At 40.3% G+C, this 20,285-nt stretch overlaps 2 protein-coding genes across 2 annotated transcripts in view; both read right to left on the bottom strand.

Annotated features, from left to right (window-relative positions):
- Positions 1–1,738: 1,738 nt before the first annotated feature.
- Positions 1,739–15,667, bottom strand: MCM6 (minichromosome maintenance complex component 6). The gene is made up of 17 exons (XM_075028904.1): positions 15,550–15,667; positions 14,673–14,819; positions 14,007–14,117; positions 13,255–13,504; positions 12,388–12,553; positions 12,156–12,301; positions 11,129–11,279; positions 10,331–10,472; positions 9,200–9,341; positions 8,952–9,059; positions 8,407–8,562; positions 7,233–7,361; positions 6,004–6,165; positions 4,757–4,892; positions 4,475–4,642; positions 2,837–2,976; positions 1,739–2,266 (listed from the first exon to the last, which is right to left on the bottom strand). The coding sequence occupies exons 1-17, from the start codon at positions 15,657–15,659 to the stop codon at positions 2,153–2,155; spliced, it is 2,478 nt and encodes an 825-aa protein (XP_074885005.1). The 5' UTR covers positions 15,660–15,667; the 3' UTR covers positions 1,739–2,152.
- Positions 15,668–19,414: 3,747 nt separating this feature from the next.
- The window catches only part of DARS1 (aspartyl-tRNA synthetase 1), a 42,723-nt gene continuing 41,852 nt past the window's right edge, over positions 19,415–20,285 (bottom strand). The window contains exon 16 of the mRNA XM_075028933.1: positions 19,415–20,071. Coding sequence (XP_074885034.1) covers positions 19,980–20,071 — 92 coding nt within the window. The 3' untranslated portion in view covers positions 19,415–19,979. The remainder of the gene's footprint in view (positions 20,072–20,285) is intronic.

Below are 20,285 nucleotides of genomic sequence, written 5' to 3' on the forward strand. Positions count from 1 at the left end.
GCAACCATGTGCATCCTGATGCCCAATAACATCGAGGAATTTGAATATCATTTTATTGCTTTCCAAAGTACTCCTTCCTTCAGCCTTGAAAACACATGCTTTCTCAGCAGGGTGGACGCATACAGATTGCCTACCTGAATTGCTGCAGGGAGGAGATAACTTGACTCTTCTACATTCAAATACAGCAAAACTGAAGAGATGAGAATATTTTCTGCCTAAATACAGAACATTTAAATCAACTAAACACAAAATTCTACATAACGGTATTGAAGTCAGTTCTGTCTCCCAGTTTCTTTCCTTTAATAACTAGCTTTTTGTCTAAAGCATAGCTGGAATCATCTGGGCAACTTATTACTCTGTCAAGCAGTACTACCTTTAAGTTAGAGTAGAAAACGTCTCTCAACATTTGCTGTTACTTAAATAGCCAATCTTATAGCTTGTATAGGGAGTGTAGTTTGTGTACTTTGACCCTGTTTGATTCCCAGATGACTTTTTTTTCCAGCAAAGCTTGCTGAAACATTGTGCTTACTGTTCTGAACTACATGTACTCTTCTTTTTATTCCCCGATGTTTGAATAACAAGTTTGAATACGAACTTTACTGCACCACCTGCTGCTTATTTTCCAGTACAGCAGTGTTAACTCAGAAAGATAACCCCTCCTAGCCTATGAAGCATACAAAACTGGGGAAAGAGAAGCAGAAAAAAAATACTTTCTCCCATGTGAAGAATATTTATTATCAAACAAAGACTGGGTGGAGGGGAAAACACATAATGAAGTACAAACATCTTCCTGTCCTTATTTTGAAAGTAAATGAACAATATAGAAGAACATGAAACTGTTGTTGCAGGTGAGCAGCAATTTTTCATGAAATGTAGCATTTGCCAAGATGCAATTTATGTAAGAAATCAGTGGAGAGAATTTACTGCACTTAGTGAGCTAGTGCCCAGTGATGTGGTAGTGCTGTTGGTGACAAATATTTACAATTCCTTCCATTCCTTAAATATAACTGTTACCTTTAATGATATGCTTAGTTAGACTCAGGCATATCTCTCCAAAGCTGGGAGACACTAACAGGAAAAGGATGACTGTCTTACAAATCAGCTCTGTTTCTGGACCTGCTTCAGAAACAGTTATTTCACACTATTTATACTTAAAATATATAGCTTTTGTAGCTTTCATGCTATTACAAATGTTTCTTAGGTGCCAGTATCAGGTTGACAAGACAAATATTCCAGGTATTTTTAATTCTTAATAGATTATTTAATAATCCTATAGCATACAGCAAATAATTGAGAACAACAGAAATTTAAGTAAAATTTTCTTGTAGAAAAATCTACAAACAAGTTTACAAATATAGTCTTAAAAATCCCTCACAAATTATGGCAGTTTTCAATTCACTTACAAGTCAAGACATTCATCAAGATGGGGGTTTCTGACCTCCTGACTTAAAGTCTTGCTTTGGCCTTGGCTATTTTCAATTTTCTATTTTACATATGCAACAGGAGCATACACATCTTTAGTCCATCTAAAAAGAAAGAGAAGCAATCAGAGTTTCTCATTATCCATTACTGGAAGTTAAAAAAAACTTCTTAAAAAACAGCATCTGTCATCCAGGAAATTTAATCTTTCTTAAGACATTAAACATTTAGATCACTATGTTTTCAGCCTCAAAGCATAGGCATAGAAAATAGCAATCCCACATATGAGTGACAACAAATCCATCCCCAGACATCTCCAGACATTTAATGATCTTTATTTATGTTAATAAGAAAAACAGTAAAAACCTATAGCATAAAAAGTCTACTAAATACAATAGAAGAATAATGCAAAATTCCTCTCATTCAAAACAGAAGCACCTATATAGCGTGATGGTGAAAAGGGCTACTGACTGATTCTCCTCTACATCTGGATGATGGCATTGAAACTCAGAAATTAATAACGAAACTAATATATAAGTGTGTCCTTTCTTTAAAGACTTTCCAGGTATGCTCAGTGTAAATGAGCAATCATATATTACTAACCGCACACTGGCGCATTCCATAGTAAAGCATTCATCGGAATTTAAGAAGTAAGCTATACAGCAACCCTGGCAAGAAAATAATGTATTTTCCAACATGTAACTAGTCAGCTCTACAATCCAGTTCTCAGCCCTTAGTCTTCCAGCAGATAGTTTGGGTTGACAACCAGGTATGGGTCTTCATCAAAAGTCTCCTCTTCTCTGGATCCTCTAAGTCCTGACTGGGACAGTTCTATCAGAATGTGGTCCTGCAACAGACAAAAATTTGTATTCGAACAAGAACAGAAAGGTTTGTCTTTACTTTTTGAAAGGTATCTCCTTTTTATACTGGTAGCACCTCTTATTGATGTATTATTTAACCCTTTCAATTGTAAACTCCCTCTTTAACAGGTTCCTAATCTTAACAATTATTTTCAGTGGAAATCTCTTATAGGTTGTATGCTTTCTGGGAACACTTCAGTCTAGTAGTTTTGTACCTTTAAAAGTGAGAAGTATTTTATATTTTCATACTTCTTCCTCCAAACTGCTCCAGTGCCCCCGTTACTTAAAGCTATCCATTGAATAAAGTGTTGTTTACATTTCTGTATCCTAATGTATAACTATCACTATAGAAATACAGGAAAATATTACTTACACTTCTATAGGGACATAATATAGCGCTTTGGACTTTTACTTACACACATCTCTAATTTATTTCAGTCAATAACACGGAAGCACAAAACATATTTCTCAAATTAGGAATGTATTCTATTAAAAATGAATCATTGCCCTATATAAGTTAAAACCCTTTTTCACTATCCACACATCCCTATACATACATAATGCGTAAGCCGGTGAATGACTCTCTCTATGATCTTCTTTTTATTTATTAGTTCTTCTTCAGATTCTATTTCAGATTCAATTTCCTTTAGATACCAATTAATAAGTTCACTCTTCTTCAATGATGAATCGTCCTCTTCTGCAAAGAAAATAATTTGCATACACACAGCAGCAGTAAGATACCATTCAAACCATAAGAGAAAGGATTTACATGTTAACACTTAAAACGCTGAAGAGATGCTTTTTAAGATGTTTAAGAAACATGAGACTTTCTTAGGTTTCTTAAATAATCATGTTTTGTGCAGGAGGCTGTGGTATCATAGTTTAATTGGAGATACTTAGATTGAGAGTTGAAGCTTTCAGTTCTCTGCATCCAAGTGGCTTACAAATTAAATGAGCAGCCTAGCAATAACAGCAGCCTTCAGCGTCAAGAAAAAGCAGTCATAAGGACTCATACAACTTTCCTCTAAACAAGGGCAAAAGAAAATCACTGTCACACAAAGCCAAAGAAGTCATCCTTCTACACAGACTCAGCATTTTGAACAAATGTTGTAGCCTCCACACCCTTCCAAAAACTTCGTAGCATTGGTATATGCTATGAGACAACTGTTGCATTTCATTGCAGTAGTGTCCTGGTTTCAGCTGGGATAGAGTTAATTGTCTTCCTAGTAGCTGGTACAGTGCTATGTTTTGAGTTCAGTATGCGAAGAATGTTGATAACACTGATGTTTTCAGTTGTTGCTCAGAAGCGTTTAGTCTAAAGTCAAAGATTTTTCAGCTTCTCATGCCCAGCCAGCGAGAAAGCTGCAGGGGAACAAGAAGTTGGCACAGGACACAGCCAGGGCAGCTGACCCAAAGTGGCCAAAGGGGTATTCCAGACCATGGGACATCATCTAGTATAGAAATTGGGGGGAGTGGGGGCGGGGGGATTGCGGCTCGGGGACTAGCTGGGTGTTGATTGGCAGGTGGTGAGCAATTGCACTGCGCATCATTTGTACATTCCAATCCTTTTATTATTACTGTTGTCATTTTATTAGTGTTATCATTATCATTATTAGTTTCTTCTTTTCTGTTCTATTAAACCGTCCTTATCTCAGCCCTCGAGTTTTACTTCTTTTCCCGATTTTCTCCCCCACGCCACTGGGAAGTGAGTGAGCAGCTGTGTGGTGCTTAGTTGCTGGCTGGGGTTAAACCACGACAAGTAGCCTTATTGCAACTGAACTATTTCATCTCCCCAAGAAATGATGCAGCCATTTGGCACATACTGGTTAAGTATATACTTTAGGCTGTGGTTGCTGGCATACATTAAAGCTCTTGCTACAGTTTTCATTGCTACTGACTCTTCTAGCTAGGTTAAACCATCATATCCTACAAATCCTTCTCTGGATCTGCTCTGTTGACATGCTCCTCAACTTACCAGGTTTTGACAAATGACTAAGATACCAGAGCTAGAAAGTCCAAGAAGTCGTGTTTATATCATCAGATGTAGTATAGACACATGTGTACACGTTCACACCTGACCTAACAAGTTTGGTGTCTCAGCAGGAGTGAAAATCCCAAGTGCAACAGCATGAGATGTAGTAACAGTTGCTCCCTGAACTCAGGGTCTGCCATCTTTTTAATATACAAATTCTTACCTTCTTCTGCTTTCCTGAGATGCAGCACCAGGAGATTAGAAATGCGTCGATATTCAGAGAAGCCCAGTCTAAGAGAAGCTTTGGGTGCGGCATCCTTGTTCATGTCCTCAGTGTGGCCACTGATCCCATTCACAAGACCATTAACCCCAGCTGGAGCTTCTGCCTCACCTATTTGGACACATGCCCAGGTTTAAATCTATAACATCTTTTAACTGTTTGTGGTGGTGCACACCAGACTGGAAGTACTTTCCCCTTTGAAAAAATTCTTTACAAGTAATTTACCATTGACGCCATCTTGGTCCTCTTGATCCTCCAGTTGCTGTTCATCGTCTTGGTCTAAATTGATGTCAGGAGTCTCAACTCTAATGATGGACTTATTTAAAAGCCTGAAAGCTTCTTTCACATGTTTCGGGTGAACCTGGGGAAGATTTGGAAAAGACATATTAAATAGGCATGGTGGCTCTTCTAGTGTTAAATTTTTTTTTTCCCAGTAACTCCAGAAACTCACCCCTGACTCTGACAAAGGGTCTTTCTACCCATCTCACCTGAGTAATGCTAAGCAGTAAAGAGTCTGCAAGTCAAACTATAACCCACTACAAGTACTCTGAGTTCACACAAGGTTATAGAGGGAATAAGCAGCCTGATGAATCTTTCAGGCTCTAGCGATCATGTCGAATCAATAAAATTTTTACTTAAGCCAAGAACATCTTGAAGAAAGATCAGTGGAGCAAGAACCATGACAGAAATGTGTCTGAACAGAAACAATATGAAAAAAAATGTAATTAATGAGACTCTCCTCCAGAACTGAAGAGCTGAAACTGGAAAAATCACCTCTAGCTGAGCTATAAGTTAGAAGGTATCTGTTTCTTTACAAGCTGAATTTAGTTAAAAAGAACCCAATGGGTGTCCTTTTCACACAACCAGTGAGCAAGTTACTATCACTGTATGTGTCACGTAACCCCTAATCAACCTTTGAAAAAGCCTGCTGAGTTTTAAAGCAGGGACTAGATGGGTAATAGTCGTACCACAGTTAGTAGCCATAGTGCAGTATACACTTCAACATTAGTTGACATGAGGTGGAGCTCAGATCACAAATACAGATACTCTTAGGGACGTTCAGATACTCTGATGAACTTCAGCTTTTTAGATTGCAGACAGAAAAGAGCTACTATGCAAGATTAGGAAAGACTGACAACAGCCCTGGCTGATACTAATAGATGATTTTTCTTCCTATTTGTCATGATTTGACAGGTAACAGGCTAAGAGTGCTGATAAAACTGTAATGCAAAAACATGCATGTTCAGTTTGGACCAGCTGATCTCTGTTTTACATGACATACCTTAAAAACAGTATTTCTAGCATACAAATTCAGACCAAGTATGACCACATCACAAGTGAAAATATGATCCAAGCCCTCCTCCTCACCCACAGGATTTAAATATATACAATACCATAGTCAAATAGCAATGTCAGTAATCCCACAACTTTTATATAAACATTTATACAAACTTTCATCAAAAACCTGATACCTCATCACAGCAGTGCATACGGGCCATAGCTTCAGACAGCCGAATCATGCTTTCCAACTGTCGCACTGTGATTCTCCAGGATGACTTTGTCACTCCAGAGCCATCACGCTGCCGTAGTCTTTTATACTGCTCCACTATAAAGTCCTCAGACTCCTTAGATATCTTTGTGACATAAGACAGTATGACAGTTTGCCATGTTAAAAATATTAAAGTTTGTGCTTCATGCATTAGATTGGCAGTTCCAAGACTTTTCTCTACTAGCTGGTTTTCTCTGAAATATTCTATACTACCACACATACTATACATAAATATAATGACAATCATATTATGTTATAATTATATTGTAATAATTAGAGTAACAATGATATTGCAGTAAGTATAAGTACATTGACACATAATTATTTTACAGCAATTTTTTGATATTTTCTATTTTTATGTTCCACTGACTTGCTTCCAATTGTTCTATGTTTATTTACCTTTCATTCTGCATGCAAGAAGACACACAAGCATACACTTCACATACTAACACTAACTACAGCTTTGTGTACATGCTTTTAATCTGAGTCTATCTACACATACACAGACCCAGCTGGAAAACAAACTCCCCACCACATGGAAATGAAATGGGAGTTTTCAAAACGCTGTAAGGGAGGGTGTCCTCTCCTTCCATTTGAGAACTCCATTAGAAGAACTTCTACAAAATCTAACACACAGCCCAGCCAAGCTGCCACTTGGATAGACCACAAAAATTTGTACTTAGAGTGGTTTCCCATGTTCTGTATTTTACCACAAAGAAAGCAAAGGAATATTGAGGAACAATACCCTTTTAAAATAAAAACAAACAAATTGCCTGATTAAGCAACAAGTCAGTAAAATACAAAAATCTCTGCAGCAGCCGTGTTGAATAAGCCATGCTCTTGAGGTATGAGAAAGCTATGAAACGACCCCTCAATCATTCTAGACAGAGGCTAAGAACTGCCACCAAAGCAGTTAAGACTACTGATTATAACATAGTCTCAGCTGGGCTCACTGGGTTTCTGGAGTTCAAAAAAAGAGTACATGGCTCCAAAATATGCTATGTTTCTAGATAACAACTGATTTTATGGCTCCTTTCTTGAGAGAACATTACACTAACTGTCTTTGTATTTGCTGGAAAAAAGCATGATACAGAATGACTATTCCTTTGGACCTCCTCATACAGAACAACTTATACAAGAACATAAAATTACCTTTGGTTTAAACTGTCTTGCGAACAGCAGATACCTTCTGATATCATCTAATGAATAGACACGATCGACAGATTCTTCTACTCTGGAATGCAGATCCACTATGCGCCTGGCAATGGCATAATCCGTAACCTGGGATATTATTGCTGTCAGACCACTTTCACAACATCAGCCAAATATCAAAACAACAGCTATATTCTTCCTTCCTTCCCACTCCCTTCCCTCACTTGCACTCCTCATGGCAGAGCTAGTCTTTCCAGAAGCCAGACTCTCTGCCAGAAGATCCAAGAGAATGCCCTGGAGGTTTTTAATACAAGGAAACATAGCAGAGAAGGGATAAAAGACAGTTTTAGGATTTATAAACTCTTGGAACTCTCCTGGGTTACAAGTTAGCCATAGAACAGGCAGAAAGCAGCACTTTGCAGCGTGGGAACCGCTTTCTTCCTTTTCAGCCTACTCTGTCTCTTTCATCAGTCCCTTTTCAATTAGATAATCACTCTGAGCAAAACAGTAGACAGAATAGGGCTGAACCAGCATTAATCTCTGTATCTCATGCGTTCCCAAGGCAAACACCACACAGACAGGTGGTAGCTGCTTAGCCTCAGTGACCAGCAATTTGTAAAAATGACTAATGGTGTTAAGTTTGCAGGTCAAATCGCTACAAGATGAAAAGGCAGTATCCTTGTATTCAGCAGAGCATGTTAAAATTTGTACTGCCAGCTTCTAACTTCGCAGACAGAAGAAAAGCAGAAGCAAGACGCTCTCATGAGATCAGCTTCACCTAAGATTCCAGAGGGTCACCAAGACAGTCAGAGGGCAGAAGCACATGATGTAGGAGGCTGAGAGAGCTGAGACTGTTCAGCTTAAAAAGAAAGCAACTGCCTCAGCAGCAAGTATAGAGATGGAGCCAGATTGTCCTTAGAAGTACAGATTGACAAGAGGCAACTGACACAAACTGAACCATGAGAAACTCTGATTAGATATAAAAGTTATTATCATTTTTTAAACACATAAGGCTTGTCAAAGGGGCCTAGAGAGGCTGTAGAATCTCCATCCTTGGAGATACTCAAAACTCACCAGGTCAAGGTCTTGGCAACCTGTTCGCAACGATCTGCTTTAGGCTAGACCTCCAGAGGTCTTTTCTGACATAAATTATTCTACAATTCCTTAAAATTACCTCATTACATTCATCCACAAGGATGAAGAAGAGATCAAAGCGAGACATGATGGGAGCTGACAGGTTTATATTCTGTTTCAGTGACTTGGATCTGTCATAACGCCCACCAACTGGGTTTGCTGCAGCCAAAATGGAGGTCCTGGCGTTCAGGGTAGCCTGACAATAAATAAAAAGAAAGAAGAATGATATCTGTGACCACTTGCTAAACCAACTCATTGCAATTCCAATGGGTCAGCATAACATCTTTTAGATGGAGTTTCAACAAAGGTATTACAACAATCACCCCCCAAAAGAGCCTGAACTCTTCTAACCAGCTCTTTCTAACCAAGTCTCTGCCCCAGGACAGTTTGATGAATCATTATTTTAACATTGTCACACTCTTGCCAACAATACTGAAACAAGCCCTTAAAACTGCTTTTCACAGCACCCTGTTTTTAACAGTGCAAATACATACTTTACTTCTACAAACACACACGAATCTATATCCTCTTTTCAGGTTACTTCAAGGTTACAGACTACACAACCAAAGGAATAGCACGAGCTACCTTTACTCCTGCTTTAGTAATGGATATAGTCTGCTGCTCCATTGCTTCATGAATGGCTACTTGATCCCGCACGTCCATTTTGTCAAATTCATCAATGCAACAAACCCCCTGCAGTGGAAGAATAAAAAGTAAGTCACCCAAATTCAATCACTTCTGGAAAAAAAGCATCATTAAGACAATGTGAGGCTCTTCATCATTAATCAAAACCATTCCAGGGATGCAGAAACCTCTCGAGTTCCTGGACTCACATTATCTGCCAGCATCAGTGCTCCAGCTTCAATGACAAATTCATGAGACTCTTCATCTTTTACAACAGCCGCTGTTAGACCAGCAGCACTGGAGGCTTTTCCACTGGTGTATACAGCACGAGGACTGAACTCGTCCACATGCCTATGGAGAGACATAACAGTGAGGAACAAACGTAAAAAGTCAGATTAAAACCTGCAGAAACAAGATAAATGCAGTGCTGCTTTCAACCTCTCAGGCCAGGACTTGTTGCTTCCTTCAGGAACCAATTAATGTTTAGGTAGGCCCTCCCACCTCTAATGATGTTTGAGCAAGCCTTGGAAACTAAGTCTTATCTAACTGCAGTCTGTCACAGGTCTGTTATTCACCCATGATGACACCAGGAGAAAAAATAATCCAGACCTCTTCCCACAAGTTTTCTGCTAACTTCACAAGCTAACACAGCTCTTTACGGGTCAGGTAAATGTCAGCACAAGGGAACAAATGGCTTTATAGCAGGAAGCAGCGAGACTGACCACAGGCAGCCTAAGGCAGTTTTTGTGGTGCCTCTACGGAGTTGCAGCGTACTCTCCGCAAGGACCTCAGCTTCATGGAGAATGATGCAGAGGTAAATGAACAGCATGATGAAGAAAAACCATATTAAATAGAATTTCCAAAAAAAGTCATTATAATAGAAGATGTAGCATAAAACATAATTATTTCATAATTCTTTTTCAGGGATAATAGTTGTCTATTTGTCCAAAGTGTTGGGCCCTACCAATTTAGACTAAGCTAAAAAAGGGGGGAAAAAAATAATCATTATTTCATCCATCTCTGATATTTTCAGATGTGCAATAAATTTTGTATTTTTAATATTCAATGTCTTTTGAAAATATATGGAAATTCATATTTTCGTAACTACATAAAGAACAACAAAAAAGTCTTAATTCATTCTTTGTTATTACTACAGGGGCATGTTGACTTTGCTTCAGCCCTGTTCAAGTACTTCAACCACATCCAAACAATTCCTGGAAAATATTCTTAAATATTTTACTTCCTTTTCCTCTGTTTAACATAGAAAAGGCAGAGTACACATTTACAGCTCTAGTCACTCTGGACAATATTTAAAAACTGCGTTTTAATGAGATGCTTACTTTAGAAATTGACTCTTGGCTGTACTTGGATCACCAACAACACAAACATTGATGTCCCCACGCAATGAAGTGCCTTCTGAAGTGGTCTTAGGAACTCCTCCAAAAAGCATCAGCAGGACCCCACGTTTCACTTCATCATTACCTGCCCCAGAAAAGACACTCGACTAAAAATCCAAAGAAAACATCACACTTTTCCTATTTAAAAAAACTTCAGCCCCCTAGAATTTTAGAGCATTTGGGCACATCCACTCAGAATTTACCTATGTGCTAAACATCCACTAAAACTGCATTTATGTGCTTGATACAGTTTCATGGAAGAATGACTCAGAAAGCGGCTGAATTCCTTTATGCTACAGAGGCTCAGAACATGGACCAAATTCAGCCAATCAAACTTTTCAGACATAACAAACAAAATTCCTCAAACTAGCTCTGAGCCAGAAACAACTGCGAACATACATACACAGCAGCACACAAATATTTGGAACCCTTAAATCTTTTGAGGGAAGCCCATATAAAATAGAGCTTATATCCAACTGTCAGCTGTAGCTTTAGTAGTAGATCAACCAATAGCAAACCCAACCACTATGACTAGTCTTGCAGGCCTTAATGATTAAACACAGCAAGTACTCAGGAAATAGATTCTCCTCTTCTAGCATAACCAGTGCTGGAGGGGAGAGTTTGTGGTAGTTGGCATAGGGCTTTCAAGCTTTCCCAAAATGGCACCACACGAAGAGCAAAAAGAATTAATATTTTCACAAGTGAAATCTTCCCTCTCTGAGGCAACAACTGGACTCTTACCATGGATAGTGGGGAAAAGGCTGGTGCACAGATTATGGTAAAGGTTCTTATCTTGGCTCATTTCAAAAACCTTTTCCCACTCTTTCACAGACATTTGGTTTTTAATGCTTTCTGCAGTCTGTTCTTCATCTCGGAGCTCCTTTCCACCAAACTAAACAAAGAAAATTAAAAAAATAAAACTAGTAACATGATCACTACTGAACGTGAGCAGTGCAGACAGGAGGTTACAAAAACTTGCTCTGTAAGCTGAATGGGAGGAACACATTCAGAAAAACTGACCTTAGGCTAAGGAAGCTCATCACCTTACACCTTTTAAAAACCAACAGACAATTTCCTAGGGGGCAAAAGCAATGGAGTGTAACTTCAGTTAGTGAGAAAAACCCAGGAGAGATGCTTGTCCAGAGATTAAAGAGAGTAAACCAGTACGGCTTCGAGTAAAATTTGCGTTTGTAAGCATTCTTCATTAACTGGAATTTACAAGGTCTTTCTTACTCTAGAATGCAGCAGGGAACTCCTACACCAAGAAAATGACAGATGCTATTTTTATCCTATGTGACGGTGAAGCTGTTAGCAGAATTATAGATTAAATGCTAAAACCATAGTCAGTATTACTTATTATGTTGTAATAACATCCCAAGATGTTATGTGATAAACCAGAGGGAACAGGAAGGATCACTGTTTTCCTTGTGACAAAATGAAGCAATATGATTTCCTGGAGGCAAAGGAAATGTTGCAGAAATGGATGAAAGTTGAATGGAAATAAATGGACCAGTTAGCTCTTTAGAATAAATTGATAACATTGGCAAGTAAATAATCACATCTGTGAAAACTGCTATGAACAATAAAGACAAGAAAAAAAACTTGCTATATAAGTCCAGTCAGAATATAAAGATAGTCAAATGCAGAGGAAGGTGGTACACATACATTTTTAAAAAAGCTTTACCCATTCCCACTCCCTAATTTGAGGTGAAACCATAAAGAGCAGAAATCATCAATACCTTTAAATTTCTTTTCTCTCCAGACTCACCCGTGGATTTGTTGGTGCAACGTAACAAGCTAGAAAGACTAGCTTGTACGACAGCTCTCTGACTCCAAGGGCACGAAGTCCTCGGATGCCTTCGGTTTCATAGCCCTCTGTCCCGCTCACCCGGGAGCCGGTTTCTGCGCGCACCCCTGCCATTAGGGTGGGAGTAAGAACAGCAGTTCCCAGAACAAGCAGGAAGGACATATCATCGAGGGCATGACTGGTAGCAACAAACCTGGTGTTGAGAGCTGGGACACATCAGGCACGACAATCAGTGACCCTGTGAAGTCGCATTTGTCACCTGCCTGAGCAGACTCCACTGCTTCTGCACGCAAGATCACTTCCACGCTGCGAGGAATGCTACCACGCGGTAGCTCGGCCTGCGTCTCCTGAATGCGAACCTGGGGAGGGAGAGAATATTAATCACTTAACGGATGTCACCAAATTTGAAACTGCTTCAAAAGCTAAGCTGCTAATAAATATAGTAAGTAGTATTTGATTGCTGCCATCCACATTGATCATGAAAATCCTCTTACAATAAGACAAACAACCAAAAATCCCTTCACTGATCAGTATCTAAAGAGCCTTGGGGAAACTTCAGAGGATACACAGGAGCCACAATGACAATTCTGAGGGCTAGGAAAAGCAACTTGAAGAGTCCAGTTAACATGACTGACACAAAATATTACTGCAGGATGTGAAGTGCTGAGGATTTGGCAGAGTAAATCAATCTGGAAGAGCAAAACACTGCAGATACTAAAAGACATCTCTTTTCATACTCATATAAAACAACTACACATGATGTACCTGAAACACGAGACTAACAACGGCTTGAATATGTGGGTTTTCAGTGGCTGGTTTAGACAATAAACATCATGCCACAAAACTGCTTTGATACTATTCATAATTTCCCATGCTTAAACATAAGCCTTCTGTAGACAGAAAGAAACCATCTGCAGAAATTCCAGTGCCTTTTCTTGAGGTCTTGTCTTGATGTTGACAGAACCACAATTAACTGTCTTCAATGTTTAGCAGTATAAAAACCACCCTCCAACTACCACAGGAACATCACTGTTGTCATCCCCCAACCTCACCACTGTACCTTTTGGAAATCAACAAATCTTGATTTGTTTGTGTCCAGCATGAATCTCCTTCTATTGGCACAGACTGGGTTTCTGCAGATGTTTGGCTGCGTGTATTTAAATTGCTGTTCCACATCTTTAATCACCGTCTGGCAGTCGAGGCACAGGAAAGTTCCACTTACTAGCTCAGGATGGACTGGGTGGGTACGTACCACCTGTCCACTGATACGCATCAGTGAGCCAATTTTTGCTGATGTCAGCTCCCGAATTCTGTTTAAAACAAATTCATATGGATTAAATTCTTAAGTGGAGTCGACGTTTTTATGCCGAGGGTACTACCCAAGCACTATGACACAACATAGTTTCATTCAGTCTGTGACTAAAGAATAGTTGTAACAGACAAAGGAAACAAAGTTACTAGAATATATTCTCATTTTATGATTTTACATAAACTTTTAGATTAATACCAAAGGTCAAACCAATCCAAAAGTTACTTCTCTGGTACTTCAAAAGCAACATATCTAAATCATTTTTTTTAAATTAGAGAAGGTCCATCTGTTTGTGGAATATGATGAATGTAAGCATCTGAGTTTGGTTCACGAATGAACAACTGTTTCAAAAAATATCCTGCACAAGATCAGGAAACTTCTTCACTATTGTATTGGTCAACTGTACATTTCATGCTACATAACCAAAATGTTTTCAGTATGCTTTGACACTTTTTTCCCAGTAGTAAAAATGCAGAATTTTCTGGAATTAATAATCATCTTACTTGTGTCTGGTAGGTAGATCTTGGAATGCAACATAAAAGTCCTTGTTTGAAGGAACATTTCCATGGTCTCTGGCAAAAGTCTTTACTGCTCGGCAGAGGTAAGGGTAAACCCTGAAATACAGAAAATAAGTTCAAATTTTATAGAAGCTATGAAAACACCGTCTTTACTTTAGACTACATCAAAGGCTTGTATCATACATTTCCAGGTTCCGGCTTTTACTGCCACATTATGTAAGAACACGCAAAAGCTAATCTAAACATGCTAAATAAGAGATTACTGCATAATAATGCCATTTGCTTTGCTGTCTGAAAATGGACTTTTAAAAGTCTCATTTTATGACACTTTTATCCTTATATTAAGAAGTAGATCCTCAAAATAAGCCACTGGCTCAATAAAATATTTGCAGAGCAAGAAGTTCTATTGTTTATTCTGTATTCCTGCACTGACCATCTACTTCTTTACCAAAATAAATGCAACTGCCTAGTTAACTAATGGTTTCCAGAGAGGAATCCACTAAGAAATAAGTTTTGATACAGAAAAAAAAAAAAAAATTCTTAAATATAAATGTTTCCAGGATACAGAAAGCCTCTTATTTTTTATATAACACATAAGACGGGCCTGAGACTGCAGCATTGCTCAGCTTTCAGTTAATCTCTACACTTTACCTGTAAAATTCCTCCTGAATAGTGGTAGAGAGCTGCTGATTGAACTGCTCCAAATCCGCAAAGCTTATGATCAATGTGTTCCGCTCTGGCCGAATCAGTTCTTCGGCATCACGCAAGTATTTGACCTCCCCATCGCAGTTCTGGAACCTGAAAGCGGTTCAGGAAAACATTTCACAGTTACATACCAGGCTGCAATTGAATACTTCTGAATTCAGGAGAGAAAGAGAGGAAATGTTTTGCACATGCTAAGGAGCGTGCAAGAGAACAACGGCATCCCACAGTCCCTTGCAAACGTCTTTTCCAACAATATTTCTCCTTCCACCCCCCTTGCCACATCTGTTCTACAAACACCCCAGCAGAGATGCACTGGCTCTGCATTTCATACAGCTGGTTTGCCACACAGAATTTTATTCATGGTTTAACCGTTCTGCACCAGCAAAACGGGTTTTATTTTGCGTTCCACAGGGTGATGTTAACGGTTTCCTTGTTTGCTGCTGAAAGGTCCCTCGGGAGACAAAACGTAGGGAGTCAGACGTACTAAGGCGCAACAACCAAGCCACAAGAGGGATTTTCAACGTGGCTGTCGCAAAACTTTGGTAAAAGGGGCCAAATGCACCTAACAAAAGCCCCATCGAAAGCTGCTTGGGAAGGGTTTTGCACCGCCCTCCCTCCCTACGCCCCTCACGGCAGAGCAGCGCCTCAGCGGCGGGCCCAGGCGACGGGAGAGCTTTTCTGACTGAAACGCGAGGGCCAGGGCCCTGACAGGATCTCACCCAAATGGCGGCCCCCTCTGTGAGGCGCTTGCGGCCCGCCGCCTCCTGGCGGCCCTAACCCCACCCCCCCCACGCCGCCGCCAGGCCCGGCCCCTCTCACTCACTCCTCTAAGAAGTCCTGGAACAACTTCTGGCACTTCTCGGCCACCTCATCGCGGAGCTGCTGGTGCTGCTGCCCCGCGCCCGCGTCCCCCGCCGCCACCGCCAGATCCATCCCGCCGCCGCCGCTTCCCCCCCGGCCCCACAGCGGTTCGCGCCACGGCGCACCCCACGTGCGCCGCCCTGCCGCCTCGCCGGCCAATCGGCGGCCGCCGTCCCGCAGAGCCCCGCCCCGCCGCCCCTGCTTCCCGCCGGCCGGGCGGACGTTTTCGCGCCAAAGGCGAGTTCGTCTGGCGGGGCGGCCTTCGGCCGTGCCCGGCTGTGGGGGGGGAGGCGGGTTCCTGCCGCGGGTGGGGGCTTAGAGTGTAAATTCCGGCGGCAGGCGGGCAGCCTGGTCAGTATCCCGCTTCCTCAGTCTTGCGCTGGGCTTCCTGTAACCGCCGTGGGGGGTGTTGGTGTTGTCAGTGAACGGGTAAACGCTGTGGAGGACTTAAACCTGCGGGGGAGGAAGGCGTCCAGCACGGTGTTTAGCTGCGGTGAGCTGAGCAGCGACAGTAACCGGAGTTTAAAACTCCACTCGTGCACCCGGGGCGCTGCTGGGGAAACGTGGAGCCGTGGAAACCCCCACTCCCTGCGTTGAAGGCGTCTGGGGCAGCTTCTCGCTGCCAAGGCGCAGTAGGTAGGCTGCGCCTGAGGGACTAGCCTCAGGTGAAAAGGGTGTAAATTAAGCCAGGTGAGGGTCAGGCCTAAGTTTGGAGGCCTGGCTCCTCGTTCGTGGCGTTGGCGGGCGGGATGGTCCAAGGCCGCTTGTGCCAGGCGATGCCGTGGCTGAAGAGCAGCTGGTGGCACATGGTGCGTGCGCCAGCGGGAACTGTTCCAGTATCTATGAAAAATGGCTTAGAAGCGCTCTGCCACCTGCAAAGTCATTAATCTCTGCCTAAACCGGGAATTTTGCTGTAATTAAGGTAGCGAAGGGCTGACTCTTTTTCAGTTCTGAAACCCTTTAAAAAGCGCTAGCAGCCCAAGCTTCCTGCGGTAGTGTTATTTCATGTTACGGTGTAGTTGCCATACCGTGAACGCAGTCTTTAATTGCAAAATGGTAAAGGCTGCCTGGCAATTTGGTTTGTTGTGCAGAGCTGAATCTTATTATACCTGGTTCACTCAGTGTTCACTGCAGAGGTCGGAGTAGAGGTTCTGGCTGGGTTAGTCTTTTTTGAAAGCTGGTATTGCTTTAATGCAGACTGTTGTGCTTTAGTACATAATTATAGCTTTTGAGGTTTTTGTTGTGGTGGTGTTTTGTTTTTTTCCTTTTGAAGACAGCTAAGGGCTAAAGAGGTGGCAAAGTCCAAGAAAAACTGCCCGACTGTTTACAATTTATCCTGTGCTTACACGGTCTTTTAAATCCAAAGAAAATAAGAAAATAGTACAAGTCCAAGGCAGCCAAACGGCATGCCACAATGAACGTTGCCAACGCCTTCTCCTCCATCCCTTTGGCAGCAGAGCCCAGGCCACAGTTTGCTTTCTTGCGGAGGGGTGTCCAATACACCTGGAATTAACTGGCCTGGGGTGGAAGCACAAAGTTTACCTGCTTTTAGCCTTCCTTTCCTCTTCCCCTCTCCCACTGGGCAGGGAGCAAGCAGCTGTGTGGTGCTGAGCTGCCCCCCAGGGTTAACCCCCAACAGGTGTGGGGAACCAGTCCTGCACTTTGCTTCCAAAAGCACAGCCTGAGTCCTCTTTCCTGCTGGGCAGATTTGGAGAGCTCAGTGAACACAGATGGGTTTTCACAGGAAAATGTTGTAGTTGAGCTTCAGAAGCAAAGTAAAGCTTTGTGTTTGTTTTGAGCAGATGACTCCCTGGCTATTCCTTACCAATATCCTTTATAGTTCCTTAGTTTAAAAAATTGCATTATTGTAATTACCATTTATATATTATGAAAGGAAAAAAAAAAAAACCCAAAACATTTTAACTGGTGGAGAAGCAGCAGGATTGTAGACTCCATGTAAAATGCTAAACTTCCTGCAAGTTACTGGAAATAAAGGACTACACAAGTTTGACTTCCAAAACTACCAAACCAGAGTTGCTACCTATCAAAGCAACATAAAAGTTCTGAAGTTACTATTTGCAAGGTTTCAAACTAAGTTCTAACAATGCACATTTCCCACTAAAATATCCTGTTAAGATTACATTCAGGACAAATGCATTTTGCAGTTTGATTTATGATCATAATTATTTTCAGTTAGCTAAGAAAAGCTGCATGAAAGGATTCTGCATACAAAGGAATCACAGTCTCCATCCGAATTCTTGTTCTTGTGCAGCTACTGTGAATAAATCAAACTATAGCATGAGCTCAAATAACTCTTAACAGAATTGGGATAAGCACAGTTGTTACAGGAACGTATTTGCTGCTGAATTCTGGAGCAAGAAACGTAGTTCTCAGAGGTTTTTTTTTGGTTGGGGTTTTTTTTTTGTTGTTGTTGGCATGAAATATAAGTCAGTAATTTTGCTCCTTATTGGAAGGATGCACTTCTGATGTGGAATATATTACCAGTTCCTATGAACAAAAGTAATTAAGTTAAATTCATTCCAGTTGGCTTAGCTGAATAAACAACTGTTTTGAAACTTGGATTCATCAGTAGTTAAGTCTGTGATGATATAATCCACTTAGCTTTGTAAAGTACAACTGGGTACACTGTAAGATTTTAAAGTTAATAATTTGGGGAAGACTCCATGGTAAATTAATTACAACAGACTCATAAGCAAAGCTGCAAAGTATGTTATTCCTTGAATTGTCTGACTTCTAAACAAAGTAACTTTTACATTTCCAGTACTTTGCCTAACTGACCTTTAGTATGATTGTTTTCTAATGGAGAACTCATCACAAAACATTAAAATTAAGTCTTGTTCAATGGCAGCTGCAAAAGATGATTTGCCCTTTTGTGAAATTCTGCACAATTTATACACAGCCTCACTGACCTTTTTGTAGCATAACCAATATGTGACTTCTCTGACATTTAAAAATCAAGGTAGCAACAATAACACAGACTGTCTAAACCATACCTCCTCCTGAAAGCTTTATCATGTAAAATGTTAAGCAAAAATTAAGTCAGGAATTACAAATATGTATGAATATTAGAGTAACGCTATTGCAGAGTGCCCAAGTAAGGAATGTTGCTCCTTGGCATCCACACTTACAAAAATGTTTTAAATTTGAAAAACAACTATCAGTCCATAAAAGGAATTTTCAAATACACTGGTTCCTCTCCAAATGCAGGGCACATCCTTTGGGTTGGGAGGAGGAGGAAGAGAAGTAGCTTTGCGCATCACTGCAAATTAAGGAGGTTCAAGTGATTCATTTGAGAAAAAGGATGTCTAGAAAGAATTTTAGAAGTACTCTGACTTACAGAAACACCCTATTTCTCTAAATGTACACAGCTGGGCTCTTCACAGCATTTATAAATGAAAAAACTGAAATAGGTTGGCTTACATTATTTGCTTTTTTTTTCATTGGCAACAGATACATGAAATCCTTGCTGATTTGTTTTGTTTGTTATCCTAGAGGCTGGGTCAGGCAGGAGAACACACTACCTGCTCTCAAACTCGCTGTCCGCTTATTTTCTGAGAATACTATATATCCCTTGTGTATTCCATGAGTGTGTGTAACCTTCTATCCATTCTCAAATAGTAATATAAAATAAAGAACAAGCCTATGGCTTGTATACAAGTTTCAAAAAAAAGGGGGGGGGGGGAGAAGATACAAAGGAAATAGATTTAAACTTTAGGCAGTTATTGCATCATTAAAAAAAACCCAACCCTTACTGGTTCATGATTATGTTGTGAGGATACAAAGCAAAAACCAGAGAGAGAGAGATATTGGATCTAATTTACTTTGAGAGATTTATTGCAATCTATTTTCACAATTTCATATGAAGCCTTTTTGTTAAGAATACTCTTCTTCTCACCTGCTTCTCTACCTGACACTCATGTAAATTAACAATTGGCTGATTTCCTCCTGATTTTCAAATTGCAAGCATCCAGTTATTTTAGCTTTGAGCCAATTCTGTAATTCAGAATATTCAACCTTGCTGACATAAGTTAAAAATGCAGAATTTTTATTGCATAATTTATTAAAATGTTTAGAAACATGATTCAGTTTACTGTGACACTAAGAATACTAACTCAAAGTATCACATTTTCATTAAAAATGTGCACAGTTGCCAATACAAAGAGTCTTGATCTGTGAAAATATTTTCTTTTAAATAAACAGCTAAGGATAAAAAAAAAATATTGTGGCACTTCAGTAAACGAGATGTTCCTTTTTTTTAATTGCATATTATAATACTCAAATCAATAGACATTCAACAGTAGCAGGGGATATGCTTGCAATCGTATCATATTTGCAGGGCAAATCATCTCAAACTTTCAAAAGCAGTTCATGTTAGGGTGTCAGTCGTTTGGGATCCCGTGGGAACATGGAGGTCTGACGAACATTATGCAGCCCTAGGTACAGCATGGTTACTCTTTCCAGCCCTACAACAAATGGAAAAAAAACGATCAGTATAGTCAGTCTTTTGTTTGAAACTCTTTGGAAGTTAAAGGTACTCTATACCTACAGCCAGCCTCACATAGTAGTGTGACCAAAGACTGAGATGTATGCATTAGCACGTCCTAGTACAGAAAGGAGCTAGAACCAAAAATTAGGGATTTTACATACAGTGCCTTCTGCCACAATACAGACTTTATT

This window comes from Buteo buteo, chromosome 5, assembly GCF_964188355.1.
Source record: "Buteo buteo chromosome 5, bButBut1.hap1.1, whole genome shotgun sequence".
Classification (NCBI taxonomy): domain Eukaryota; kingdom Metazoa; phylum Chordata; class Aves; order Accipitriformes; family Accipitridae; genus Buteo; species Buteo buteo.

Bases quoted from the DNA above. Each gene is read 5' to 3' on its own strand.
- MCM6 (XM_075028904.1), bottom strand. From the start codon at position 15,659: ATGGATCTGGCGGTGGCGGCGGGGGACGCGGGCGCGGGGCAGCAGCAC. The intron at 14,820-15,549 runs GTGAGTGAGAGG...AACCGCTTTCAG, and splicing joins TTCCAGGACTTCTTAGAGGA to GTTCCAGAACTGCGATGGGG. The intron at 8,563-8,951 runs GTAGCTCGTGCT...ATTTATTGTCAG, and splicing joins TTACTAAAGCAGGAGTAAAG to GCTACCCTGAACGCCAGGAC.